General features: G+C 37.8%; 1 protein-coding gene across 2 annotated transcripts; it reads right to left on the bottom strand.

The window, feature by feature from the left end:
* Nucleotides 1–1332: 1332 nt before the first annotated feature.
* Nucleotides 1333–12636, bottom strand: LOC148070509 (serine/threonine-protein phosphatase 6 regulatory ankyrin repeat subunit C-like). Of its 2 annotated transcripts, XM_087800841.1 has the most exons (28): nucleotides 12502–12636; nucleotides 12242–12325; nucleotides 12032–12110; nucleotides 11827–11897; nucleotides 11537–11737; nucleotides 11325–11412; nucleotides 11051–11193; nucleotides 10212–10424; nucleotides 10061–10139; nucleotides 9872–9986; nucleotides 9078–9160; nucleotides 8803–8908; nucleotides 8637–8705; nucleotides 8424–8564; nucleotides 8290–8343; nucleotides 7831–7942; nucleotides 7363–7434; nucleotides 7080–7281; nucleotides 6368–6455; nucleotides 6138–6255; nucleotides 5841–6060; nucleotides 5299–5386; nucleotides 3979–4062; nucleotides 3704–3849; nucleotides 3487–3569; nucleotides 3289–3371; nucleotides 2429–2520; nucleotides 1333–2356 (listed from the first exon to the last, which is right to left on the bottom strand). In XM_087800841.1, the coding sequence occupies exons 1-28, from the start codon at nucleotides 12526–12528 to the stop codon at nucleotides 2136–2138; spliced, it is 3162 nt and encodes a 1053-aa protein (XP_087656967.1). In that variant the 5' UTR covers nucleotides 12529–12636; the 3' UTR covers nucleotides 1333–2135. The 2 variants fall into 2 exon arrangements, with proteins under 2 accessions (XP_087656967.1, XP_087656966.1); XM_087800840.1 differs by having other exon boundaries at nucleotides 10061–10424.
* Between the last annotated feature and the right edge of the window lie 212 nt (nucleotides 12637–12848).

Raw genomic sequence — 12848 nt, 5'->3', positions numbered from 1 at the left:
ACTACACCGAGTAAAAAAAAATGCTTTGGATTACTCTGGAAAGAGATAATCACATTTCTCTATGTGCTTTGAGCTATTTATTTTAAGAAACGTGTTGTACTATCTCAATAAATCACAACACAGCCCAACAAAAGAAGGAAAATAAAAATACAACACAATGGCCGGTTTAAGTAAGTAAGTAATTAATTTTTATTTGTATAGCGCTTTTCCAGACCAGGGTCACAAAGCGCTTAAACAATCAAAACAATATTCAATAAAGTATATACTTTAAAGGGCAAGATACAACTGATAACACAACAGGAGTTCCAGAAAATCAAGGAAAAGCCTGAACAAATAAAAATGTCTTAAGATGTTTCTTGAAGGAGTCAGTAGATCATCAAACACAGAGGGAGAGGAAGATCGTTCCAAAGCTTGGGAGCAACAGTCTGGAAGGATTTCTCTCCTCTGGTCCTGAAGCGTGAGCGAGGAACCATCAGTAGATTTTGATCCACAGACCTCAGAGCCCGAGCTGGGGTGTAAGGCTGGATCAGATCACTGATGGAAGGAGGAGCCTGACCATGAATGGTTTTAAAAGTAAGAACCAGAATTTTAAAGTTGATCCTGAAAGATGCATTTAACATAACAAAGCACACTAAACCCCAGTTGTCATGAATACAAAATATACCTTAGTTTCATATATAATATGGACGAGAGCTGTGGAACTACTTCAGGTCTTCCTTTGCTCCTACAAAAGCAAATAAGTAAATGTAATATATATACTTATCCAGGGTTGGGTCAAAGGTTAGCAGGGGTGCCAAGACTTTCCTAAACCCCGGCTGGATCGTCCAGCCATTCGTGGGGGGACCCAAAGTGTTCCCAGTTCCAGCGTTCATGACCATAGCACAGGTGCTGGTAGTATGTAGATCAGAACTGGGCAAAGTCAAAGTTTGATCATGTATAAATGGTTCTAATGCATTAAAAAATGTATTTTGTTTTTATTATTCATTTACATTACATTCATTTTCCCCTCCTTTCTTGTGTGTAATTTTTTGAGTATACCTGTATATTAATCCCTCAAAACATAGTTAGTTGAAGAAATGTTTTGAAAAAAAACTCATATTCAAGAATAAAATTCCAGCTTATTAAGCTTAATAAATGTCACGGCCTAATGACACATATCCTTTTTTAAGGGGTATTTTTTTGGTCTTTCTTTTTGCTTGACGGCCCCTAACAACATTCACAGACGGAATCTTTGATTGCAATTTCAAATAAGTAACACACATTTATTAACTTTCCTATATTGCAAAATTAAGTAACAAGGGTACATTTTCATCAAACAAAAGACAAAGACAGTCAAGACTTAATTTATTTAATTATTTTTTTAAATGAAACAGTTCATCCAAAAACACTTATCTATCTTATATTGAATTCAGTCACAAAATAAACCTTTATTTATTTTTTTAACGTCCAACTACTAAAGGCACATTACATAGCATTATTTCATCCAAAAACACATAATTTAGTCACAGAGGAGCAGCAAATATAATTATGCCGAAGTATTTGAACTATATAATAGAATCGTGTAAATATGTCTTTAACCTGGACATTAAAACGAAAAACAATAACGATAAAAAAAACGAAAGCCGTTTCATTTAAAACCAATGATAGCATAGATCTATCGTAGAGAAATTTAAAGCAGCTGTGAACAGGTTTCAAAAGGTGATATGTCGTCGCGCAGAAGCACACACACTTTCAATACTTTCATACAGAAGTCAACCTTAAGAGCAGCATAATACAGGTTTGCTAGATGTCAGTTAAGAAACTTTAAATAACACCGACATCAGCTCGTCTAATAAAAAAGCCATTTCATTTATAGTCAAGTGTTGTCAACTTGTTACTCCGTCTTCAAGTGTTTTTTGCTTCAGTCAGAGTGTCACGAAGGACGATAATACACAGAGAACATTAGCTTATTGTGTGCAAACCTGTCACACATCCTGATGCCACTCAACCCTTTCAATCTAGTCGACCCACATTCCATCATCCACGAGCCACCCTTTGGAAGTCTACACATGAAACCGGTTGTATAAAAATAAAAGCAACAATAACCTTCAACTATGTAGATGCTGCTGTGAACATAATCCATTATACGTTCAGCTTCACTCATTCAGACCCACTGTGCACGAGCGATCCTTGGCATAGTTTTGACAAAGTCCGCCACAGGAGGCGCTGATGCTACAGTTCTTGAGGACGGGGTTGCAGAGAGGCGTCGGACCGTTGCTCGACTCTTGGGCTGGAAAAGGCTTCATGCTCGACAGAATTTGAGCCAGACAATCTGCAACGTTCTTGTTTGGTGCACATGCCAGAGCTGGTGTATGACCTGCAGGAACACACTCTTTAGATATAATTACAAGGATATAGTGGCACTTCCGGGACCTTGTGATCTGCTCACCTTCTTGATCCACAGCCATGACTGCTGCGCCTCTGCTGAGCAACACCTGCACCACTGTGGCCAGACCCTTCCTCGCTGCGATGTGTAGAGGCCTAGAAACAAGAAACATCAATGTACCTTTTAGAAAACCCTGATAATAAGAGTTCTACAACTACAAACGTTCCATGGTTCGGTCATTATGATGTTATTGTCACGGCAACAACTCCTCAACCCTCATGAAAGAGGAGCAGAGGAATTAAATATGTTTTAAAGCTTGAAAAGAACAACTAAAATATGTCAACAACGAATACATTTCGTCTCCATTGCCAGATAGAACAAGAAAAAATATATATATTGATGAAATGTTGGGGTGGAAGGTGGGGGGTATTTTTTTGCATCTTCTGAATAGAGTGAATAGAATGTGTGGACTACACGGTTAAAAGCCATACAAGTCAGTGAAGTAAACACCAAAATGAAGCCAAGTTACCACAATTGTGACCAATCCTAACAATAACGAGAAAGTTAATTCACACAATTTCCAGTAAGCTGTTCACAAATGAAAAAGGCTGCTTGTTGGAGGTAGAATAAAACAGATTTAACCTCTAACAAAACCCCTTGTTTATGACGAAACTTAAATTTAGTCGAAAGAACAACAACTTGAGGTGCTATGTTCACAAGTCTGTATTCATAAAGGTGAGAATTCACACTAGTAAGTACAGTTGGCAGATACATGTACCTTCAGTCTAATTTGCCAAGTACATAGACACAGATTCCACACAATCGAATGCTTGTAAACAACAAAATGCTCCCTTTCTTAATAATATATTGTTCCAACAATTGAATAAAAACACTTGGGATGCAGGAAGTCTCAGCAGACTCACATTTGCAGAGCTCTGTTTGCAGCATTGATTAGTGAGGAGTCGTTGATCTCGGCCAGGATCAGCAAGGCACACATCTCATGGCCCTGGAAGGAAAAAAACACCTTTACTTAAAAAAAAAAAAAGTCTTCCAGTACACAGCGTTAGACATTGTAGAACACATGCAGGGTGACGGTGCCACAGTTCATGCTGGTGTGAGACCTTGCTACAGGCCAAGTGAAGGGCAGTGTTATTGTCCACATCCATCGGGGTCAGGTCAGACTTTCCACTCTGCAGCAAATATTCTGTAACACAACATGGAATTGTTGAATGTTAAAGATCGTCTACTTGTGCGCTGTGATTGTTCCGTGTTGACAACAAGGATAAATAAAGTTTATTAAAGACATTACATTCACACTGAATGCGGCATCAGACGTACCCACAGCCCTGTTGTGTCCACAGCCAGCAGCGACCATCAGAGCAGAAGATCCACGATGGTTCACAGCATTGACCTCTGCCCCCTGAGACAGAACTAACTGGAGCCCGGCGACACTACCTGAGTAAGCAGCTGCATGAAGGGGAGACCTGTGGCAAAACAACAAACAACAAGTCCATACAATTAAGTGATCGGTTTAGTCAACGATTACAATAATTAGGATTTAGAGCAGAATCACTTAAATTATGTTATAATGTCATAAGTAAAATCAATCCAACCTTCCTTTGGTGTCAATTGTCTTTACAATTTCAGGCCCAACAGTCCTGACAAGAAGTCCAGCAGCAGCATCATGTCCGTTTATTCTAAAAAGTAGTAAAGAAGTAGAGAAGGTCAAACAACAAACATGATTGTCTTTCTACCATGGATGGACACACACCTTACTTAACAGAAAAAATATTTAAACTAAAATCTTCCTGTTGTCCCCTTCAAAAAGTCTATCATTAAATAACTTTAATAAATTGTCTTTGACCCACTCTTTTAAAGTCACATGGACACTCAGACTCTCCACGAGGGTCATCCAGACAAATTTACAGAGTGAAGAGCGTTTGTTAAAAAAAAATAGCTGAAGAATTTTCCTGCACGAATAATTACTGAAGATAAAATAATTATGTCAAATGTTAAATATTGTTGCTTTTATAATTATTACTTATTTAAATCTAATGGTCCTTCACATTGGTTTACAGTACAGTTGTAACTTTTATACAATAGTACAACAGCAATATAAAGTTTGATTTCTATACATAAAAACACGTACAAGCAATTTTAACATTTTAAACTGTTATTAACCAACTATAAATGGCAATCTATGTTGTATGTTTATTTATCATTGATGATACAAAATTTGGATTTTCTTAATGTGCTTGATCACATATATGCGTCATGCAAACATTACATGTGTCCTGTATTCTTGTAAAGACTTACATTTTATTCAAGTTATAACACATTTTTTGGGATTCATTTCCCATTTTGACCAATCTTTTGAGACATGTTTTTTATTTTGTTCATTGCCAAATTAGTGATCATTTATACTTTTGAAGACCTTCATACTGGTTAGGGTTTTTTAAATATTCGACAAAACATATTTAAAATGAGTATCATTTTTAGTGTACATCCTAGACAACCATCAAAGTAACCTGTAACCTTCTGTGAATAACCAGCTGGCTTGACTGCTTTAAATCCTGTCATCAATGACAGATATAGCTCTGAATGATAATTACGTTCCACTTGTTGCCGGGGAATAGATTTAAATTAAGATCCTCTGAGTGTTTGAATTATTCAAAATGAATAATCGCGTTTGCTCAACTGCTCTAAATCTGTTACCTAACACATAGAAATAAAACAATTTTATAGTCCTGTCTGGAAAATAACCTCTAACGCCAATTAAATAAATTCCTGTAAAGTCTGTAAAAAGCTTCATGTCTGTTCAACTTCTGTAAAGAACTATTAATCCCTATTGATTTGTGGTTCTGTTGTGATTAGCTACACTTGAAAAGAAATCACATGATAACACTTGTGGGGACAAATTTAAAATAACTTACAGTGAACAGTGCAGTGGGCTGAATGCATTCCCCTCCTGGATGTTGTAAGGCTTACACTCGAGCAAAATGCGTAAACAATCTTCATAACCTAAAGAAATGAAACATGGACAATATTTAATTACACAATAACTTTAAGACTTTAAGACCACAAAGATTTCAACTTGAGACATTTGACGCCATCACAATTTGTCTGAAACCTGTATCATCACATCATAAATACATAAAAATAACTAAAACAAACATTTATTTTGCTTATTTACATGTTTTTACTTTACTAGTTGTACATTTTCATCGCCCTGTAGACACAACAGCTGCAGGATTGTGGTTGTTTTATTCAACCAAAGCAACCAGCACTAAGAGTCGAATAAAAACCGAACTTATTACATATCGTGTATGATATTTATGATAAATAGGATATGATCCTCCTCAATGCATGTCAAAGGATCTACTTCTGCCAGGAGTCTTTTATCCTATAGTTTTTCAGCACATTAGATTTGGATGCCTTGAAGGCCTTCACACCTTTATTAAGACAAATGGCATACCATGATATGCTGCCCAGTGGGTTGGTGTGTAGCCTTCATGGTCCAGCATGGAGTCAAGGGGGTCGGCTTTAACAGCCACCTTCAGCAAACTGTGGAGTAGCTTCGTATGTCCCCCTGAGGCGGCGAAGTGTAACGGCGTCCTTCCCCGAGTATCTCTGCATAGAGCAGAGGCTCCGTGTTCCAGCAGAGCAGACACACAATTCTCACTTCCCAAAGAAGCCTTTGAACGATTCAATGAAAAAGAAAACCTTCAAGATTTTTTTAAGCAGGAAGACACCACCTAGGAGTTTGACCTACACTTCGGTGTAGGGCAGTGAAGCCCTTTTTATCCGCAACATCTGCACAGGCTCCTTTCTCCAGCAGGATATGGAGACAGTCGGTGTGACATCCTAAGGCTGCCAGCATGAGCGCCGTCCTAAATATAGAAAATATTTGATACTGCATGTAAACATTGTTTTATGCATCAATTAAAATGATCCACATACAGTTCTGAGCATTTTTCTTAATTTAATTAAATTATGACTTACTGTCCCTCCACGTCTTGGCTGTCCAGAATCTCTGTGCTGTATTTTTGGTTTACAAGTAGAAGCAAACAATCCATTTGACCTTCTGCAGCTGCACAAAACAATTTAAGAAACAGTTATTAATATATATATAAAAAAAAAGGGGGGGTCTTAGCCAAAGACCAGAACAATATTCACATTCTTGAAACAAATCTTTAAGAATCATGCATCAATTAAATTATTTATTTTGGACACATTTCACATAACTTGCTAAATGATGAATAAATGATGTTCTGTTAGAACCTAGTTGCAACTTTAATCACATTCCTTTTCATTCACATTAATATTTTGCATTTTTAAGGGTTTTACTAATAAATAATTGTATACCTAGTGCAAAGAAGCCTGTCCAAGAGCAAAAGTTGAACACTAATCTCTAACTAGATTTGGGTAACTTTCAAGGTACAATTTGATTTTGGTGAAAACTTGATGTATTAAAAAGCTTTTGCTGCCCACTTGAAACAACATCAGGCTGGATTTGGCCCCCGGGCTTTTCAGTTTGATCGTACATTTCGTTGCGATTTAGAGCAAATTTGTATTAATTGTACAGAGAGTGAAAGTAGGCCGTCTGGAACATCTAAATCTATCATCTAAATGTTTTGCTAACTTTTCTTCCTACAAGAAATTAATACGTAGCATCCATCTGCAACGGACACTGGGAATTCACCAACCAACACACCTGCAGAATGGAGAGCAGTCCACTTCCGTTTGCGCTCCTTCATCGTGTACGAGGCCTGGTGCTTCAGCAGAACCTCCACACATGAAGCAAACCCCCTCTGGGCAGCAAGGTGAAGGGCAGTCTGACCTTCAATGTCTCGCACGTCCAGACTGACGAGGGTCTCACACAGCAGGCAGAGCGCTTCACAGTGACCGTAATATGCCTGAAACCATAGCATAGCAATTTAGTGACAGAGCCACGTCTAAGATCATATTATCTTATGAAAAGTGCAGCTTTTACTCACGGCTAAATGCAGAGGGCTGACTGGAATATTACTCTCCACCTCCTCCAGACAATTAAAAGAAATCTCCAGCAGCTGAAACCAAGTAGTGTGCACAACATTTTATTTTACAGATATTCTTTAATGACTAATGAACTAAAGATTTACTACCCAAAGCTCATGGTGACACAAGCATGACAACCTAGGCTAGTTTTTTAAAGAACCTTGTAACCTCTTGAAAACATAACATGGCCGGATAAACAATCTATGCTTTATTAATTTAGGATTTTATAGGTTAACAGCAACAGCCACATATATTTGTTTATAATATAATGCTGATGCAAGGGGCTTTTAAAATACAGTTTAAACACAAAGCAGACCATAGTAAGTTTTACTTCTTCTTAAAGGAATTATTTAATACTCAGCGTCAAGACCCACTTCATACAGACTTGTTTGCAACAGTTAAAGGAAAGAAAGTAAAAGGTGACCTACAAGTTCCAGGTGTTGCTTGTTCCCATATGCTGCTGCAAAGTGCACAGAACTGTAACCTCTGCTGTTTTTAAGCGTCGGGTCTGCTCCATTGTCCAGCAAAAAGTCCAAACATCTGAAATAAAAATGTGGTTACAAACAGGCACAAGCAATGCAAAGACTCGCTGTTTATTTGTATTCATATTCTACAGCTTGTCTCGGTTCAGTTGTAAAGAGAGATATATAGATTCTAGAAGGACATGCTGGAACAGCATAGGTGCCCAAGAAAGAAAAGTTTCAGCTATGCATGAATACGTCTCCGATTTTTATTCTCACTCTTGGACCAGACACGAAGAACATTTTAACTGCACCACCTAAGGAATAAACTTTCCTCTAACAATCTACCAGATCAATTAGGAAGAACTGTTGTTATTATAATACTCACATCTGAAAATAAAAATATAATGACAACACAAAACTTACAAAGAAGCTTCATGTTCCTTTGCAACATTGTAGTCAGGATCACTGCTCGGGCCACTGAAAAAAACACACATACAAAGTTGATTAAGAATAAATAAGTGTCACTAAATCCTTTCCGATTGAAAACAAACACTCACTCTGGGAAAGTAAAGGATGCAGCAGCATAGTGGAGCGGACTGCAGCCCATCAGATCCATATCATTGACCTCAGCGCCTGCCCTGACCAATGAGATGGTGGCTTGACTCTTACCATTTGCTGTGGCGTAGTGCAAAGCCGATCTGGTCGGACAGAAATGAACAAGTATTAAGCAGAAGCAATTTCAACAATGAGCCAATCGCAGCTTAGATTACCTTCCCAGGTGATCCTTTATATCAAGATCAGCTCCACAGCTTATCAAGAGGTTCAAACTGTCAATATTTCTGTCAAAACAAGGTCATGCAAGTTTTAGACATCCTTGAATACTCAAAGGAGAGAACTCCGATATATGGTCTAGTGTATAAATGTCTGTGAAGTTACCCTCCAGATGCAGCAGCGTGGAGGCACGTCCTTCCATAGTCATCCTGAGTGTTGATATCAAATCCAGTCGATTGGTTTGTTTCACACATGGTATTGTTATAAAGGCCTAAGGAGATTTTTAAAAATGGATGTCACTTCATAGATAAAAGTATTGAAAATAATGAGGATCCGTCCAATAAAAACAAATATAAAAGTCAACTAAAGTAACTTAATTTTTTACAGATTTAATGTGAAAACAACTCATGAGCTAAACATTTTCTGTCACTTGTTCTTACCATTTGATAACATCTTTCGACAACAGTCTGGAAAACCATGTAGCGCCGCTAGGTGAAGGGGAAGCATTCCATGAATCCCCTGCCTAAAAATAGGACAACAATTAAACGATGTGTACATTTGCAGAGAAAATACACAATGGCCAAGATTTACTTTTGTTCAAATGGGGGATCAATAAAGCTCTACCTAACCTAACTTTTTGTCAAAAGAAATTAATTTAATTTGCCTTATAAATTCCATTAATTAGCGGTGCTGCCATAGACCACTGTAACCAGGATAAATGCCCAATCTGAATGAAAATTCTTTGTGTAAACACTTGATCTTATCCGCAGCTTCTAAAACAAAAACATTTGAGTTTATGCCAATCGTTTTATCGGGTTTGCATCCTGGTGCACACAAATTGACTTGAGGTCAATTTGAATGTTTCCCTACATGACATCCCAACAGAGTTTCCTCCTGATATCTGTTCACTAGGCCATGGAGTTTGATGCCACAATATAATTACAATAAAAGGTGTAATCTTATGCATATGCATGTCAGTAGGCGCAAATAAAATAAAAAAATATGTATTTAATGCATATACACGACTAAAATAATACACTATAAGGGATTGTGTTCATTTTTTAAATACATATACGCCATTAAAAAAGATTAAATGTTTTGTAAATATTCATCTGTATAGCCATTCATCTCATTCACTAATGAGATGTTTCATACACTTGCACAGCTTCAGTGTCACTCACTCCATTTGTACAGAATATAAATTATTACCCAAAGGGACGGAAAAAATACTCACTTGACTTTATTAGCACCATTTGTCAACAGAGTGCTGACTAACAACTCTTGACCAAATCTAGCTGCAACATGAAGTGGTGTGTTTCCGTAAATATCTACACAATCGATTTCACCACCTGTGAAAGGACAACACAGACACAGAGGTTGAAGCTAAAACAAAAACAAGCTTTTTAGGTCGTCCATATTTTACCATTTTGCAAGAGAATCTGTGAGCCTGTGAAGCATCCATTCATAGCAGCCATGTGCAGAGGTATTTTGCCTTCTTTATTCTGTGTTAGGAAAGCAGAATATGAACACAAATAAGCATATATCTGAACATACCAATAACATTTTCCCATTACCTGCATGTTGACATCCGCACCATTATTGATCAGCAGCTCAAGACACATGACCCCGCTGGAAGACGTAGCAGCGAGATGCAGTGGTGTGTTGCTGTTGTTGTTGGGCTGGTTAATGTTGGCGCCGAAGTTTACCAGCTCAGACGCCACAATATCCTGCCCGGCCTGGCAAGCGATGTGGAGAGCCGTGTTCCCGAATATGTTGGGCTCATCGATCTAATAATAACATACACACAGAATTACAAGGTGAGGAGATTTTCAATAGAACCAAAAATGTTGAGAATTTAATTGACTTTTTCATCTATTGTGATATACTTTTTATCATGTTTGATTAATTTAAATGGGCAGGAAAAGACAAAAGAAAAAAAACAAATTCTTAGGTATACTTTTTTGTCTATATTTCTTATAAATTAAAAATAAATCAAATTCTATAAGTAAGTAAGTAAGTAAGTAATTTTTATTTGTATAGCGCTTTTCCAGACCAGGGTGACAAAGCGCTTAAACAATCAAAACAATACTCAATAAAGTATATACTTAAAAGGGCAAGATAAAACTGATAACACAAAAGGAGTTCCAGAAAATCAAGGAAAAGCCTGAATAAATCTAAGATGTTTCTTGAAGGAGTCAGTAGATCATCAAACACAGAGGGAGAGGAAGATGGTTCCAAAGCTTAGGAGCAACAGTCTGGAAGGATTTCTCTCCTCTGGTCAGGAAACATGTTCAGGAACCATCAGTAGATTCTGATCCACAGACAAGTATACAGTATATACATTCTTTTGTAGCTTCAACATGGTGATACAACAAAGAAAATCTCAAACGTAATAAGTTGAAATCAACTTCACCTCCACTCCGAGCTTCATTAGATATTTGATGGCCTCCGTTTGTCCGCCAGCAGCGGCAGCATGAAGTGGAGTGTAGCCATGTGTGTCCTTACACATCACATCTGCTCGATGAGAAACCAGAAGCTTTACCACATCCATGTGTCCTAGGAAAAAAAAAAAAAGAGGATTATATTGTTATAAAAACACATTGGTCATATTTACCAGGCCAAGGATTGCAGTAGCGCAAGAGAAAATGTATGGATGAAAACAATGATATTTGGTCTCATTTTCATACCTAGGAATGAAGCCCAGTGGATTGGCTGCCTATCCTTTTTATCTTTTGCACTGATGGTGGCTCCTTTGCCAAGGAGCAGGCTGACCATCTGCCAAGAACAATACAAAGTAGAGATGATTAACTAAAACAGCACTTTCGATATCATAGTCGTAACACAGTGATAATCAATGAACCATTAAACTCTGACCCCAATCCCCAAAAGTCCCGGTTACCTCCGAGTGGCCGCTGTATGCTGCGTGATGTAAAGGTGTCCTTCCTGAGATGTCTAAAACATCCATGCTGCACACATGGGGTATGAGAGCCTCTGCACAACCTGTGGCCCAATTTGCCGCCGCCACATGCAGTGGTGTGTGCCAGAATTTGTCTCTGGCGTTCACCTCAGCTCTGTGTTTTAGAAGCAGCTCAACAGCTTTCTGTCAATAAAAAACAACAACTGTTTTATAGTGTTTTTTGGAAATCACTTTTTGACATTAAGGCAAAGGCAAGGTTGATGGTTAGAAACCTCATTGCGTGATGCAGTTGCACGGTGTAGAGGAGTCAGCATGGCTTGGTCCTTAGGGTTAATATTTGCACCTTGAACAAAGAAAAGGTATTACTTTAGGACCAAGTCTAGTGTCAATTTGTGCTCAAGGAGTAAACTCTTCGTCGCAAACATCTGTTATTAACGTTTGGTTTGAGGTAATAAAACAAGTTGAAGTAAGTTTTACCTGAGTTTATAAGTAGATCCATGATTTTAACATCGCCCAAATATGCAGCTGCGTGAAGTGGTGTGCTTTGCTGCTGGTCCTTAAGAGAAAGACACGTCGGATTCACACATCCAAGTAGTTTTGCTGACACAACAAATGCATATGTACACCATGTGCGGTTCTTATAGAAAGTTAAAAGAAGTTAAAAACAACTTATACGTTCACAAGTACCAGTGAATTCACATCTTCTTCGTTGTCCAGCAGAAATGTGACCTCCTCTACATTTCGCTGAAATACAGCCTGGACCAGTGGACACTGAAACAAATAGAAGTTTTTACAAGAATTATCTTCAAGAAAAAGTACTTTTTTAATGAACATTCATTACAGGCTTAACTCGCCAAGTCGCTGAAACGAACAGCGGTAGTTTGCAGTAGTTGGAAAACTGTTTAAAAAAAAGTTTGTATTGCATATTTTAGGTTATATTCAGTTACCTGGTCGTTGATGTCGCTTCGCTCCATTGTTTATTCAGTCTGTGAAACACTTTTAACCAGACTGAACAAGTAGTTTATTACATGTCACTCCGTTGTTTCTTGTTAGCCGGTTAGCTGTCGGGACAGAGAGGCCGGTAATATCGCGAGAGAAATTCCGTAAACGCGATTTGGAGGGAAGACTTCAAATTAAACTCGTAAAAAATATAAAACATCACGTGTCGGATTTATAGAAATACTATGCTCTTCCGACACAAATATCACACGTTTGAATTAATCATTGATTTTCTAATAGTTTATGAAATGTTTTATTTTTTACACTCTTTTTTAGTATGGCGATTTGAATAATA

The sequence above is a fragment of the Callionymus lyra genome, chromosome 10 (assembly GCF_982586985.1).
Source record: "Callionymus lyra chromosome 10, fCalLyr1.hap1.1, whole genome shotgun sequence".
NCBI classification, from domain to species: Eukaryota; Metazoa; Chordata; class Actinopteri; order Syngnathiformes; family Callionymidae; genus Callionymus; species Callionymus lyra.
The sequence above is the reverse complement of the archived record's forward strand: the minus strand, read 5'-3'. Positions and strand labels throughout refer to the sequence as shown.